The sequence below is a fragment of the Triticum dicoccoides genome, chromosome 7A, assembly GCF_002162155.2.
Source record: "Triticum dicoccoides isolate Atlit2015 ecotype Zavitan chromosome 7A, WEW_v2.0, whole genome shotgun sequence".
Taxonomy (NCBI): Eukaryota; Viridiplantae; Streptophyta; class Magnoliopsida; order Poales; family Poaceae; genus Triticum; species Triticum dicoccoides.
This window is the reverse complement of record NC_041392.1, coordinates 51,301,512-51,313,219: the sequence shown is the minus strand read 5'-3', so window position 1 is coordinate 51,313,219 and position 11,708 is coordinate 51,301,512. Positions and strand designations below refer to the sequence as shown.

Genomic DNA, 11,708 nt, shown 5'->3' with positions numbered 1-11,708 from the left:
GGGGGGGGGGGGCAGGCGCGCCCCCTACCTCGTGGCCTCCTGTTAGTTGGCTTGATGTAGGGTCCAAGTCTCCTGAGTTGTATTCGGTGAGAAAATCACGTTCACGAAGGTTTCATTCCGTTTGGACTCCGTTTGATATTCCTTTTCTTCGAAACCCTAAAACAGGCAAAAAACAGCAATTCTGGGCTGGGCCTCCGGTTAATAGGTTAGTCCCAAAAATAATATAAAAGTGGATAATAAAGCCCAATAATGTCCAAAACAGTAGATTATATAGCATGGAGCAATCAAAAATTATAGATACGTTGGAGACGTATCAAACCTCCCATCACCATAAGCTGGAATTTGTGATGTGCCTGGCTGAGAGTTTGAAGCCCTGGGAGCCATAAATTGTCTTGGTGCTGTCCTTTGAGTTGGAGGTGGCCTTGCAGGTGCTGGAGCTCTTGGAGGTGCTGGTGCCCTGGGAGCTGGCTGTGAACTCTGTGTTGGCTGGGATGTGGCTGGTTGTGAACCCGTTGTTGGCTGAGAGGATGGCCCTGCTTGGTGAGATGTTTTCCTGCCTTTGTTGCTTGCTTTCCTTGTTGTTTTTGCTGCCTGGTTCTACACAGCAACAACAGTGCATTAGTACAACAACAACAACAACAACAGTGAATATGTCCATTGTGCAACATGACAAGATGGAAAGGTATCTAGGATTATAAAATTGGAAAGGGTACTAGCATTACGACAAGACCGTTGAGGCCATCCGACAATGGCTCCGACACTTTGATGATTATAAAATTGGAAAGGGTACTAGCATTACGACAAGACCGTCGAGGCCATTCGACAATGGTTCCGACACTTTGATGATTATAAAATTGGAAAGGGTACTAGCGTTATGACAAGACCGTCGAGGCCATTCGACAATGGCTCCGACACTTTGATGATTATAAAATTGGAAATGGTACTAGCATTACGACAAGACCATCGAGGCCATTCGACAATGGCTCCGACACTTTGATGATTATAAAATTGGAAAGGGCACTAGCATTATGACAAGACCGTCGAGGCCATTCGGCAATGGCTCCGACACTTTGATGATTATAAAATTGGAAAGGGTACTAGCATTATGACAAGACCATCGAGGCCATTCGACAATGGCTCCGACACTTTGATGATTATAAAATTGGAAAGGGTACTAGCATTACGACAAGACCGTTGAGGCCATTCGACAATGGCTCCGACACTTTGATGATTATAAATTGGAAGGGTAGTACATAGAAAGTACCTGAGGAGTGCCTGCAACTTGTGTCCTTGCTCTGCTTCTCTTTGTTGCCTTTACATAGCTGCTATCCTGGGTTTTTTCTGAATGCTTCCTCTTATTGTGTTGTGTACTGCCACATACTGAACATGTCATCTTAACTCCTTTCCTTGAAATTTTGTTGCTTTTGGGCTTCTCTTGCTCCTCTCTAGTTCTTTCTGTCTTCTTCCTCCCAGGCTTGTTATTAACCCTAACAAGAGGGTCTGGTCTAGGGTTTGTAGATACATGCCAATTCTCTTTGCCCTCTACAGGTTGTAGCACATGGTCATAAATCTGGTTGTATGTGTTGATGAAGTAACAAGGTGCAATGAAGTCATCAAGGCATAAACCACACGTGTATACTGCACTGATTGCATGACAACAGGGCAACCCAAAGAGCTCCCAATATCTACAAGAGCAAGTTCACTTCTCCAGGTCAACTGTGAACCTTCTGTACTCACCTTCGTGCACTTCAAATCCTTCTTTGCCATTCCATAGCACATTGCATCTTCCTGATCTCTTTATGTTAAGCGGCAACTTTTTGAAAATATTAGGGCATATTTTCCCACTCCACTTCTCAGGCTTTGCTCTGTTTTCTTGAATTCTAGCCATGACCTTCTTCCTTATGATCTCCCTATGCTGCTTTCTCCAGTTTGCATAGATGTGCCTGGCACACATTCTATGCTCAGCTTGTGGACATATTTCATTTACTGATCTGATGAGGCCCTTCTGCTGGTCAGAGATGAAAACCCATCCATCACCATGATTATTTATCTGAATGTCCTTTTGAAGACGTGACAGAAACTAGTACCAACTGTCATAACTCTCAACTTCAACAGTAGCCCATGCAATTGGGTACATCTGGTTGTTGGCATCTCTCCCAATGGCAGAAAGAATTTGTCCATGCACTGCCCCCTTCAGAAAACAACCATCTAACCCAACAACTCTTCTACATCCAGCCATAAAACCTTTCTTGCAGCCATCTAGACAGACATACATCCTCTCAAAGACATTCCTGTCATGTACTTCAGGGTCTAATGTGACTGCAACAGTACTTCCAGGATTGCTCCTAAGTAACTCAAGGTGGTAGTCAAATACTCTGGAATACTCACCATTAGTTGAATCTATGACCTTCTCCATGACAAGGTTCTTTGCCCTCTTGCATTTGGATATGTTCACATCTGCTAGCAAATCTTCTAGTACAGCTTCTTGCATTTTCTCCACCCTCCATGTTGGGTTGTCTCTGATTTGTCTAAAATATTTCCTAGCAATTACAGTACTGGTCACCAGCTTATTGTCTCTCCTGGGCACATAAGTGTGCACATTGTTGTACCTGTGAACTATCAACCAGTCAGATTTGCTATTTATTGACCCATATATGCTCCACTTGCAACCAGTCTAGCTACACTTGGCACTCACTCTCTTCTTCTCATCTTTGGGAAATATTAAATGATGGAAATTCTTCAGACCATATTTAACTAGTGCATTTTTGAATTGCTTGCTATCTGTAAAAGCCATGCCAACCTCAAATTGGGGTGCTTCTAAAGTGTCATCATACACCTTATGGTTGATCTTTCTCCTTATGACATCATTGACCTCTCCATCACTAGCCTCATCATAAGAAAGATCATCATCACTTTCAAAATATGGAGTATCATCTGCATCATCATCCAGCTGACATGTTTCTGGTACAATGAACTCATCAGGAACATTGCAAGCTCTTGCTTCTTCCTCCCCTAGCATCTTCTTTCTTTTTTTCAACTTGAATTCTTTAGCATACCTTCTGTACTCATTAATTTTCTTCATCTTCAGCAGAACTATTGCTCTCTGCAGGAGGCACAACATAGTCACTATCACTGTCACTGTCCGAGTCACCTGAAATCTGCACCTCCTCAGTTGCAACACCTTTTCCTCTCTCAAACACTGAACTTGCAGTCCTGAACACAGGCAATTTGGTCCTGCATTGATCCTCTTCTGCATTTCTTTCACTTGCTTCAGGACTTTTTTCAGCAAGAATGGTAGCATATATGTCAATCACACCACCATCAGTCACATGCTTTGCCATCATCTCCACTGATTGCTGATCATCCAGTACAAGCAAAGCATTTGCCATATCATCACCTGGATATTTCCACTGCAACTTAGTGTTTTCTAGAGCTAAAACAGAGCAGGATACACAAGCTTCTTCTTCAGTTCAGATAGTGACAGCATTGGATGCTCAATTGTGGACAGCCCTGTTTTTCCTCCCAAATAAACCGAATCCTTTCCATCATGCTCAAAATCTCCACTGAAGTGGAATCTGACACAAAGATAGTCCAGTGGATCCATTTCCTAAACAAAAAATGAGACAATAAACAACCCTAAGTAATTGAACAGATAATAAACAGGTATTGTACATCATGTAAACCTACATCAATTAAAGAGCATATGCACATCAATTTCATCAGACATACTGAACTTTTCTCCAAAAAAACTATCTTTTTTCTTCAGATCAAGAAAACCCTAAATCATTTAAATAGGCACATCGATTTCATATACAGAACTCCTAAACCAGCACCCTCTAGCAACTGCTTCCACCATGCGGTCAAAATCGAAATTTCGTCAAAATCATCAACTAAACCCTAGCCCCCAAATCAAATCCCCTGAAAACCCCTAACTGACAGGCCTAATGCGAACAAAAAGGCAAAATTTCTAGGGCAATGTTGGGGCGCACCGACCTGATCGTTGCCGCTAGTCCAGTTGTTCAGTACATGCCGACGATCATCGCCCGCACCGCCGTGGTTGCCCAAATCGCCGTCGTGTCGTCAGAGCGAGAAGAGAGGGGAGCGGGAGGTGAAAAGGCGAACGGAGCGGTCGAGGCAGGGCGAGGGGTGGATTAGACCATCTTTTCCAACTATTGCCGATGCGGCAACCCCCTCAATTAAAGTGCTCAACTGCCCAAGCCATGTAGGCAAAACCGGGTGGGCAAACCCACCAAAACGGCCTCAGGGGGTGATTTGTCTGGTAATTGACAGTCTGGGGGATTAAGAGTCTGTTTTGTGGTTCGGGGGGTGATGTGTTCGAAATCTGACAGTTCAGGGGGGTATTTGGACTTCTTTCGTTACCGCCCGATATGCCCTTTGGGGAAGTTGTTTTATCTTTCCTGCTGGTGAATGGTGATCACCATCCTATTTTTACTGAATTTTAGTCCGTCTGCAGGGTGCATAGCCCCTGTACCTCAGAACAGATCGATTGTTTTGGGATCTCATTTCTTTTCCATCGTCAGAACGGATGCCTGTGTTGCCTTGCCCTTCTATACTTTCTGTTCATGCCCATTTGTGTAGCGTGTCAGCTGATGTTCTTGGTGTGAACAATCCAGGACAATTGACTGCATTTCTCTCCCCTGTTAGCAGCTGTGAGATTTATAGTATTATTTTGGGTCCAGGATCGCCGGCCTCGACGACATCTTGGCAACTTGAAATAACCCAACTGTATGGTGACAAAATTTTCTCTTATTACAAGTTTCGGACGGAATTTCTGAAGTTCTTCGGTTTAAAAAATCTTGGTAGGTGCATATGTTTTGTTCGATACAAGGATGTTTTCCTCGGCCTTATCAGCAAAATTATCATCGTAGTTTGTAGCTTATAGTTGTCAGCAAGTGTACCTGTTTCTGTCATAACATAGGCTAGCTAGGCTGAAACAATGTTCAATATCTCACCCATGACGCATAAAAGTAAGAAAAATAATGGAACATCGCAATCATTTTGTGTCATCCAACAATGCTTAAAACGAAGGGGTTGGTCCCTTGAAAGTAGCCGATCGAGCATTAGGTACGCCTTATGATTACCCCTTCATTTCCTGTGTCGTATATCATATAGTACACTCCACCTGTCCACAAGGCATCCTTCATCCCCAATAACTCTAGTGTGTGCTACCACACGAAAGAGAAGAGCATGGGTGCGGTGACAGAGGCTGCCGTGGGCTCCGTGATTATGAAGCTTGGTGATTTGCTGCATGGCGAGTACAAGCTGTTCAAAGAAGCCAAGGACGATATCATGTTCCTTAAAGCTGAGCTCGAGAGCATACAAGTGTTCCTGAAGAAGTTATCAGACGCGGAGGAGGAGCTCGATGAACAGACCAAGTGCTGGGTGGATGAGGTGCGTGAGCTGTCCTACGATATCGAGGACAACGTTTATGATTTCTTGCTTCATTCTGAACATGAATCCAACAACACCCCTCAGCATGGCTTTAAGGGATTCATTGATAAGTGCGTGAATTTGTTGAGTCACTTCAGTTCAAAAAATTCGTTTGGTCATTATCATGAGACCATAAAGGAGTTTCAAGGCCTCAAGAGACGAGTTGTGGAGGCGAGCGAGAGATGCACAAGGTACAAGCTTGATGATGCTATCTCCAAGCCAAACAACACGGCCATAGATCTTCGCCTGCTGGCACTTTATGCAGAGACGGCTGGCCTTGTTGGTATGGAGGGGCCAATGGAGGAACTCATTCAGTTGATAATGGATGAAAAAGGTGTTTCTTCACGGCAGTTGAAGGTGCTCTCAGTTGTGGGATTTGGAGGCCTTGGTAAGACTACAATTGCAAATCAGATTTATCGCCAACTAGGGGCGCAGTTCGAGTGTCGAGCTTTTATTTCTGTATCCCAGAAACCAAATATAAGGAAGATTTTGAGAAGTATACTTTATCAAGTTGGTTATGTGACCCTGAAGGATATCAGCATGGAGCTATGGGATGAGGATGAATTTATCAGGACTATCCAAGAATTCCTCAAGAACAAGAGGTACACCCTCATATCTTGTTTATTTCTTTTAATATTAGATCTGTTTTTACTGGATAGTTTAGCTAGCTAGTGCTGTATTCTGTTGGCGAAATTGCTTGTTCTTCTGAGCTTGTTTATATGCCTTACATCTCTTTTAGTAATGGTTTTGATCCTTTGGGATGGTCGTTTTATTAATGCAAATCAAACTATCAAGTTTCATGAAGCCTTCTCTATAATCATGAAGTTGGGTTTTTAAAATTCCGCTGTTACTTCACAAGCCAGATAAGCAACAATACTCAAAGTTAGAAATCAGATAACTGTTTTCTGTCTATTCTGGAAGTATGGTTCCTCAAATCAACACCTGAGTTCTTCATGGAAGATTTGGCTACACATGGGATCTTCTGGCATCATGAAGGCTCAGCTAATATGCGTAGTCTTATGCGGATTTTCCCCAAAGACATATGAACATTCAAAGTTTTATTGATACAGTTTTCTTCTTGTTTTTGGCATTTTGGCCTTTTGAAATCAGTTTCAAGAAGGAGTGCACACTTCCAAGTATATTTTACTTCTGCATGACAATTATTTTTACTTCGTATGATTTTTTCCGCAGATACTTTATTGTTATTGATGATATATGGGATGAAATCACATGGAACATTATCAGATGCGCTCTTCCAGAAACCATGAAAGGTAGCAGAGTAATAACAACAACACGCATTGATACTGTGGGTATGGTGTGCTGCTCCAATCACTGTGAGTATGTTTATAGGATGAAGTCACTTAGCAACCAAGAGTCAAGACAGTTATTTTGCCAGAGAATATTTGGTTCAGAAGATGTTTGTCCTCCTTTTCTGGAAGAAGTTTCAGGTAAAATTTTAAAAAGATGCGGTGGCTTGCCACTCGCAATTATCACTATATCTAGCCTTTTGGCTAGTCAACGGAACAAAGTGAAGGAGCAGTGGGATAATGTACTGAAATCCCTGGCCTGCAACATGGAAGTACATCCCACTTTGGAAGGAATGAGACAAATACTAAGCCTTAGCTACAAAAACCTTCCTCATTGTTTGAAGACATGCATGCTATATATGGGTATATATCCAGAGGATTACACAATAGAGAAGAGTGATTTGGTTAGGCAATGGGTAGCCCAAGGTTTTATAAGTAAAGCCCATGGGCGAGATCCGGAGGATGTCGCAGAGGGTTATTTTAATGAGCTTGTCAACCGCAGCATTATTCAACCAGTAGATACAAATTCTAGTGGTGAGGTCTTATCTTGCAGAATACATGATATGATGCTTGATCTTATTATATACAAGTGCGGAGAAGAGAATTTTATCACTACAATAGACAAGTTACAGGACATGGTTGGATTGCATGACAGGGTCCGTCGACTGTCACTCAACTTGGATGGTGTAATAGATGTCACAGATTTGGGAACCATCCGGCTCTCACAAGTAAGAGTGCTAGCAAGGTTTGGTACCTCAGCATATACACCGAATTTGTTGGAGTTCAAGCATATCCGTGTGTTAACCCTTGAATTTTCAAGCAAAAGAATCCTTGACCCCATTGAACTTGACCTCACTGGAATGTGTCATTTGTTCCAGTTGAGGTATCTAAAAGTTTTAGCTTATGGTAAGATAGTGCTACCAGTAAAAATCCGGGGACTGCAACAATTGGAGACTTTGGAATTAGGATCTTCGACCCAACTTGTTCGAGATTCACTTCCATCAGATGTTGTTCATTTGCACCGGTTGTTGCACTTGACTATTCCTCATGGGACACGTTTTCCCGACGGGATTGGAAACATGACAGCGGTACGCACACTGAGACACTTTGATTTGTCACAAAGCTCAATAGACAACATCAGAGACCTTGGATGTTTGACGGATTTGAGGGATCTTAGAATTGAGAATGTCAAGTATCACCAAGTGGCACATGTGAGTAACATACTTATGGATGCTTTGAACTATGCCCTTGAAAAGCATTGCAGTCTAAAATCTTCTTCAGGCTGCTTTCTTCAGAGACTCCATATGTGGTGCAAGTTACCGAGGGTTCCCAAGTCGATGGGAGAGCTCCATAATCTCCAGCACCTTGAACTTCAGGTTATAGAGATGCTGGAGGATGATGTTGGAATCCTTGCACGGCTGCACGTGCTTATCCACTTGAGATTGTACATCGTTGGAACTCCTAAAGAGGCCATCATGTTCGGGATGGGATTCCCTGTTCTCAAATGTTTCAGCATCACGTGTATCAAGGTGTCGTTCCTGACCTTCGAAGCAGGGACGATGTCCAAGCTCCAACGGTTGGAGGTAAATTTCAACGCGCATGGATGGGAGCAGCAGGGCGCTCCACCTGTCGGCATCCAGCAACTGCCAGGTCTGAAAGAAGTCGTTGTACGTATTGGGAGCTGCTACGCAAAGGAATCCGATAAAAGAGCTGCACAATCTGCTTTGGGAAACGCCATTGACGTGCACGCAGGTGGTCCTACAGCTAACATCAAGTGCAAAGACTTGTGGTTCAATTTTGAAGACTTCGGGTTGGAGGATATCAATATTTTGATGTTTACCTTCAGCATTTGAAGGCCAAATGCCGGTATGCATGTACGCTTGTACTAGAAATGAGGCAAAAATTAGCTTTAACACTCATTGTTCGTCTCTCCATTGACTTCTCTCTCTTTATTCCATGCATATAGTGTGTCTTGGCCAGAGTGCGGGCTTTTGGAGGCCGAGCATCAGGTAGGCCAGTATCCTGGCCATTGGAATGGGCTTGGGATCTGGAATCCTGTCAGGCTGTTGGCAGTCTTGTGCCGGGCTTGTGTCAGCATATGCATCCAAATACGGTGCAGGATACACCTATGGGCGTACATGTTTGGCCCATCGGCATGCTTCTGTGGGGTTGCGCAGGTGAAGGCTGCATCGTGTTCTCTCTCTTCCATTATTCCCATCGAGCCAGCCACCTCTCGTCTGCTCATGGCGCCGCCACAGCCAACCTCCACTACGATGCGCCTGCGACGGAAGCGACGTCCGGGGCGCTAGTCCTTTTCCACTACGGCGGCCAAACCACCCGGATCCGGGTCATCTTCCACTCTGGCGGCCAGATCAGTTCGAGTTTGGGTAACACCAGATCTGCCGAGGACGCGGTCCTCGCCCACGGATCTGGCCGGGGGAAATCATTTTCTTCATTGTTTGGTGAGGCTGGATCACAACCTGTACTTGTGCTAATCTCTTAGTTGTTCATCTGTTCCACCGTTTTTGGTGATTTTAATTCTGTTCCTTTTATTCCTTTGGTACTGCTAGTCAGGCCGGTGGAGTTGCAGGCTTCCCTCAGCGTCACAGAGCAGGAAATATGACGTGCTGGAGAACCAGCCGGCGCCGGACAAAGCGAGGGATTCGCCGGGGTGCACGCGTGCATCAAAGCTACCGGCGACAGTTCGTTTTGGTTGAGAGAGCGTGCTTTCCAAGTGAATAATCTGAATGATAGCACCTCTCACTATTTTTTCTCTTAGCTGTTTGGGTTTGTGTCTGACCATAGCTAGTGAGATTATTTTTTGGTTCAGGATTCTGAAATCCCGATGAACTATGTTCCACTGAATTTAGGATAATTTAGAGTTCAGACCAGATACATACATTATGATTTAGAGTTCATGCTGTTTGGGCTGGTTTGGATTTGTAAACAGACTTGTTGGAGTTGTTTGGTTCCAGGATAGCAGCCAGCTGATGCATGTGACAAGGGGGATTATTTGTAATGGGCTTGGATTCCGTCGAGGGTTGTGCTGTACATTCCTAGATTGTTTACTGTTTTTATGGGCAATTTATTTTATTGGTCCATTGTACTGTTGTTTGATTTCATCTGCACTTGTAGCAAGTAGCTTGGTTCTGGTTATGAATAATCTTTGGAACAAAAACTGATATGTGGTTTGCTTCTGGTGAAAGAAAAAATGGTTAAGTGTTTGGGGGTTCGATTTTAGTCGCTGGTGTACTTGGGGAAAACTGGATTGTTTAGTGACCTCTAGAATTTTTCAGTTAGAGAATATGGAAGTAAATGGCTGGTCTAAGTTGAATTTTTGGATTGGAGGATTGTTTAGTACTGTTTTTTGGTGTTGTCCTTGTGTGGACTTGACACACCAGGAAGCAAGATTGTTTTGTTCTGTTTCAGCTTATTTAGATGCAAGCTGATGGTTTAGGTGCTAAATTATCCTATTGGCTTAAATTGTTTGGCATTGTGACTGCTGCGTTATTTGCCGGTTAGCATAATTCTGTTATTGATAGCTAGCTTGGTTATGTACAAGTTGTGACAGGTCCTGCAGCTCATGTCCCTGGCAAACAAGGATCTTCCTGCGTGAAGAGCTTTTCCCTGTTCGTGTTGCTTGCAGCACGTGTGTAGCCTGAAATCCTGTAATTCTATTTTTATTAGGCCTGTGATGTCGATGTGAACCATGTACACCTATCTATCTTCTGAGTGCATTAGAGGAGATAAGTTGACTGTCTAATGTTAGTGTGCCGCATGTTAGTTCCTAACAAGTACTCCCTCCGTCCGGAAATACTCGTCGAAGAAATGTATAAAAATAAATGTATCTAGAACTAAAATACGTCTAGATACATCCATTTCTTCGACGAGTATTTCTGGATGAAGGGAGTATTAAAACAAATGTTTACATTGTAAACGGTTTCATTATGCCCAAAATTGGATAGTTAGAGCATTTTGTTCATGGGCCAACTGCGACAATCTATGATTTAATATGGGAAAAATGGAGTGAACAAAAGCATTTTCCAGTAGTTATCTCAAAGGGTGGCAAACTTGTACATACAAAACAAAGAGATCCAAATGATGTGGGTGAGCTTAATCAAGGCTTGCTAATAGTAATAATCAAACTACCACGTCCTCTGGCCAACAAACCTCCACGTCTGCACCATAGAACTGGTGGACAGCCAGGCAACGCCGGATTCCTGCTTGTGTGCAGCAGGTCAAGGTACAGGTTTGCGCCCACTGCACTGCCAGATCAGTAGTCAGCTTCGAGTAGGGTAGGACAGTGGACAGGGAGCTATTCAACTAGCAAGATTCCGTGCCCACTGCTCCATCTTTCTTCCTGAATACACGCGTCTGCCACCGATACAAGGGGACAAGCGCCGAGAATACCGGACAAGCACGAATCCCTAGCGCATGTGAACGGACAGGATAAAGTCCTGCCTGATGCTCGGCCACCATTGGCATTTTCCGGTCTTGGCCATGCTTATATGGGACGCCTTATTTTTTCTTTCAGATCACACATGAATGCATTCGACACAGTTTCTCAGATTGTCGTCAACGGGATTTCTGCATCAAGCGGGACCGACCAAGTGGTTATCTTGGAGGGGCACGCCAGCACTCGCTTCACATGTATAACCGATGAACCGTTCGTACAGAAATGTGGACAGGCGTTATTATCTTGGAGGGGCACGCCAGCACTCGCTTCACATGTATAACTGATGAACCGTTCGTACAGAAATGTGGACAGGCGTTATTATCTTGGAGGGGCACGCCAGCACTCGCTTCACATGTATAACCGATGAACCGTTCGTAGAGAAATGTGGACATGCGTTATATATGTAGATACATCTACATGCTTTGTCGCTGCAAGATTCTGTTTTCGCTATGTTGATTTGCCATCCTCTGTGCATCATTTGTACTTTTCATTTG

The 11,708-nt window shown here is 43.7% G+C and overlaps 1 protein-coding gene and 1 pseudogene across 2 annotated transcripts; both read left to right on the top strand.

Annotated features, from left to right (window-relative positions):
• The first annotated feature begins 5,208 nt into the window (after window positions 1–5,208).
• Window positions 5,209–8,611, top strand: LOC119333060 (annotated as a pseudogene).
• A 236-nt stretch (window positions 8,612–8,847) lies between these two features.
• On the top strand, window positions 8,848–9,653 carry LOC119330718. Of its 2 annotated transcripts, none has more exons than XM_037603837.1 (2): window positions 8,848–9,220; window positions 9,333–9,653. In XM_037603837.1, the coding sequence occupies exons 1-2, from the start codon at window positions 8,857–8,859 to the stop codon at window positions 9,473–9,475; spliced, it is 507 nt and encodes a 168-aa protein (XP_037459734.1). In that variant the 5' UTR covers window positions 8,848–8,856; the 3' UTR covers window positions 9,476–9,653. The 2 variants fall into 2 exon arrangements, with proteins under 2 accessions (XP_037459734.1, XP_037459735.1); XM_037603838.1 differs by having other exon boundaries at window positions 9,329–9,653.
• The last annotated feature ends 2,055 nt before the right edge of the window (window positions 9,654–11,708 follow it).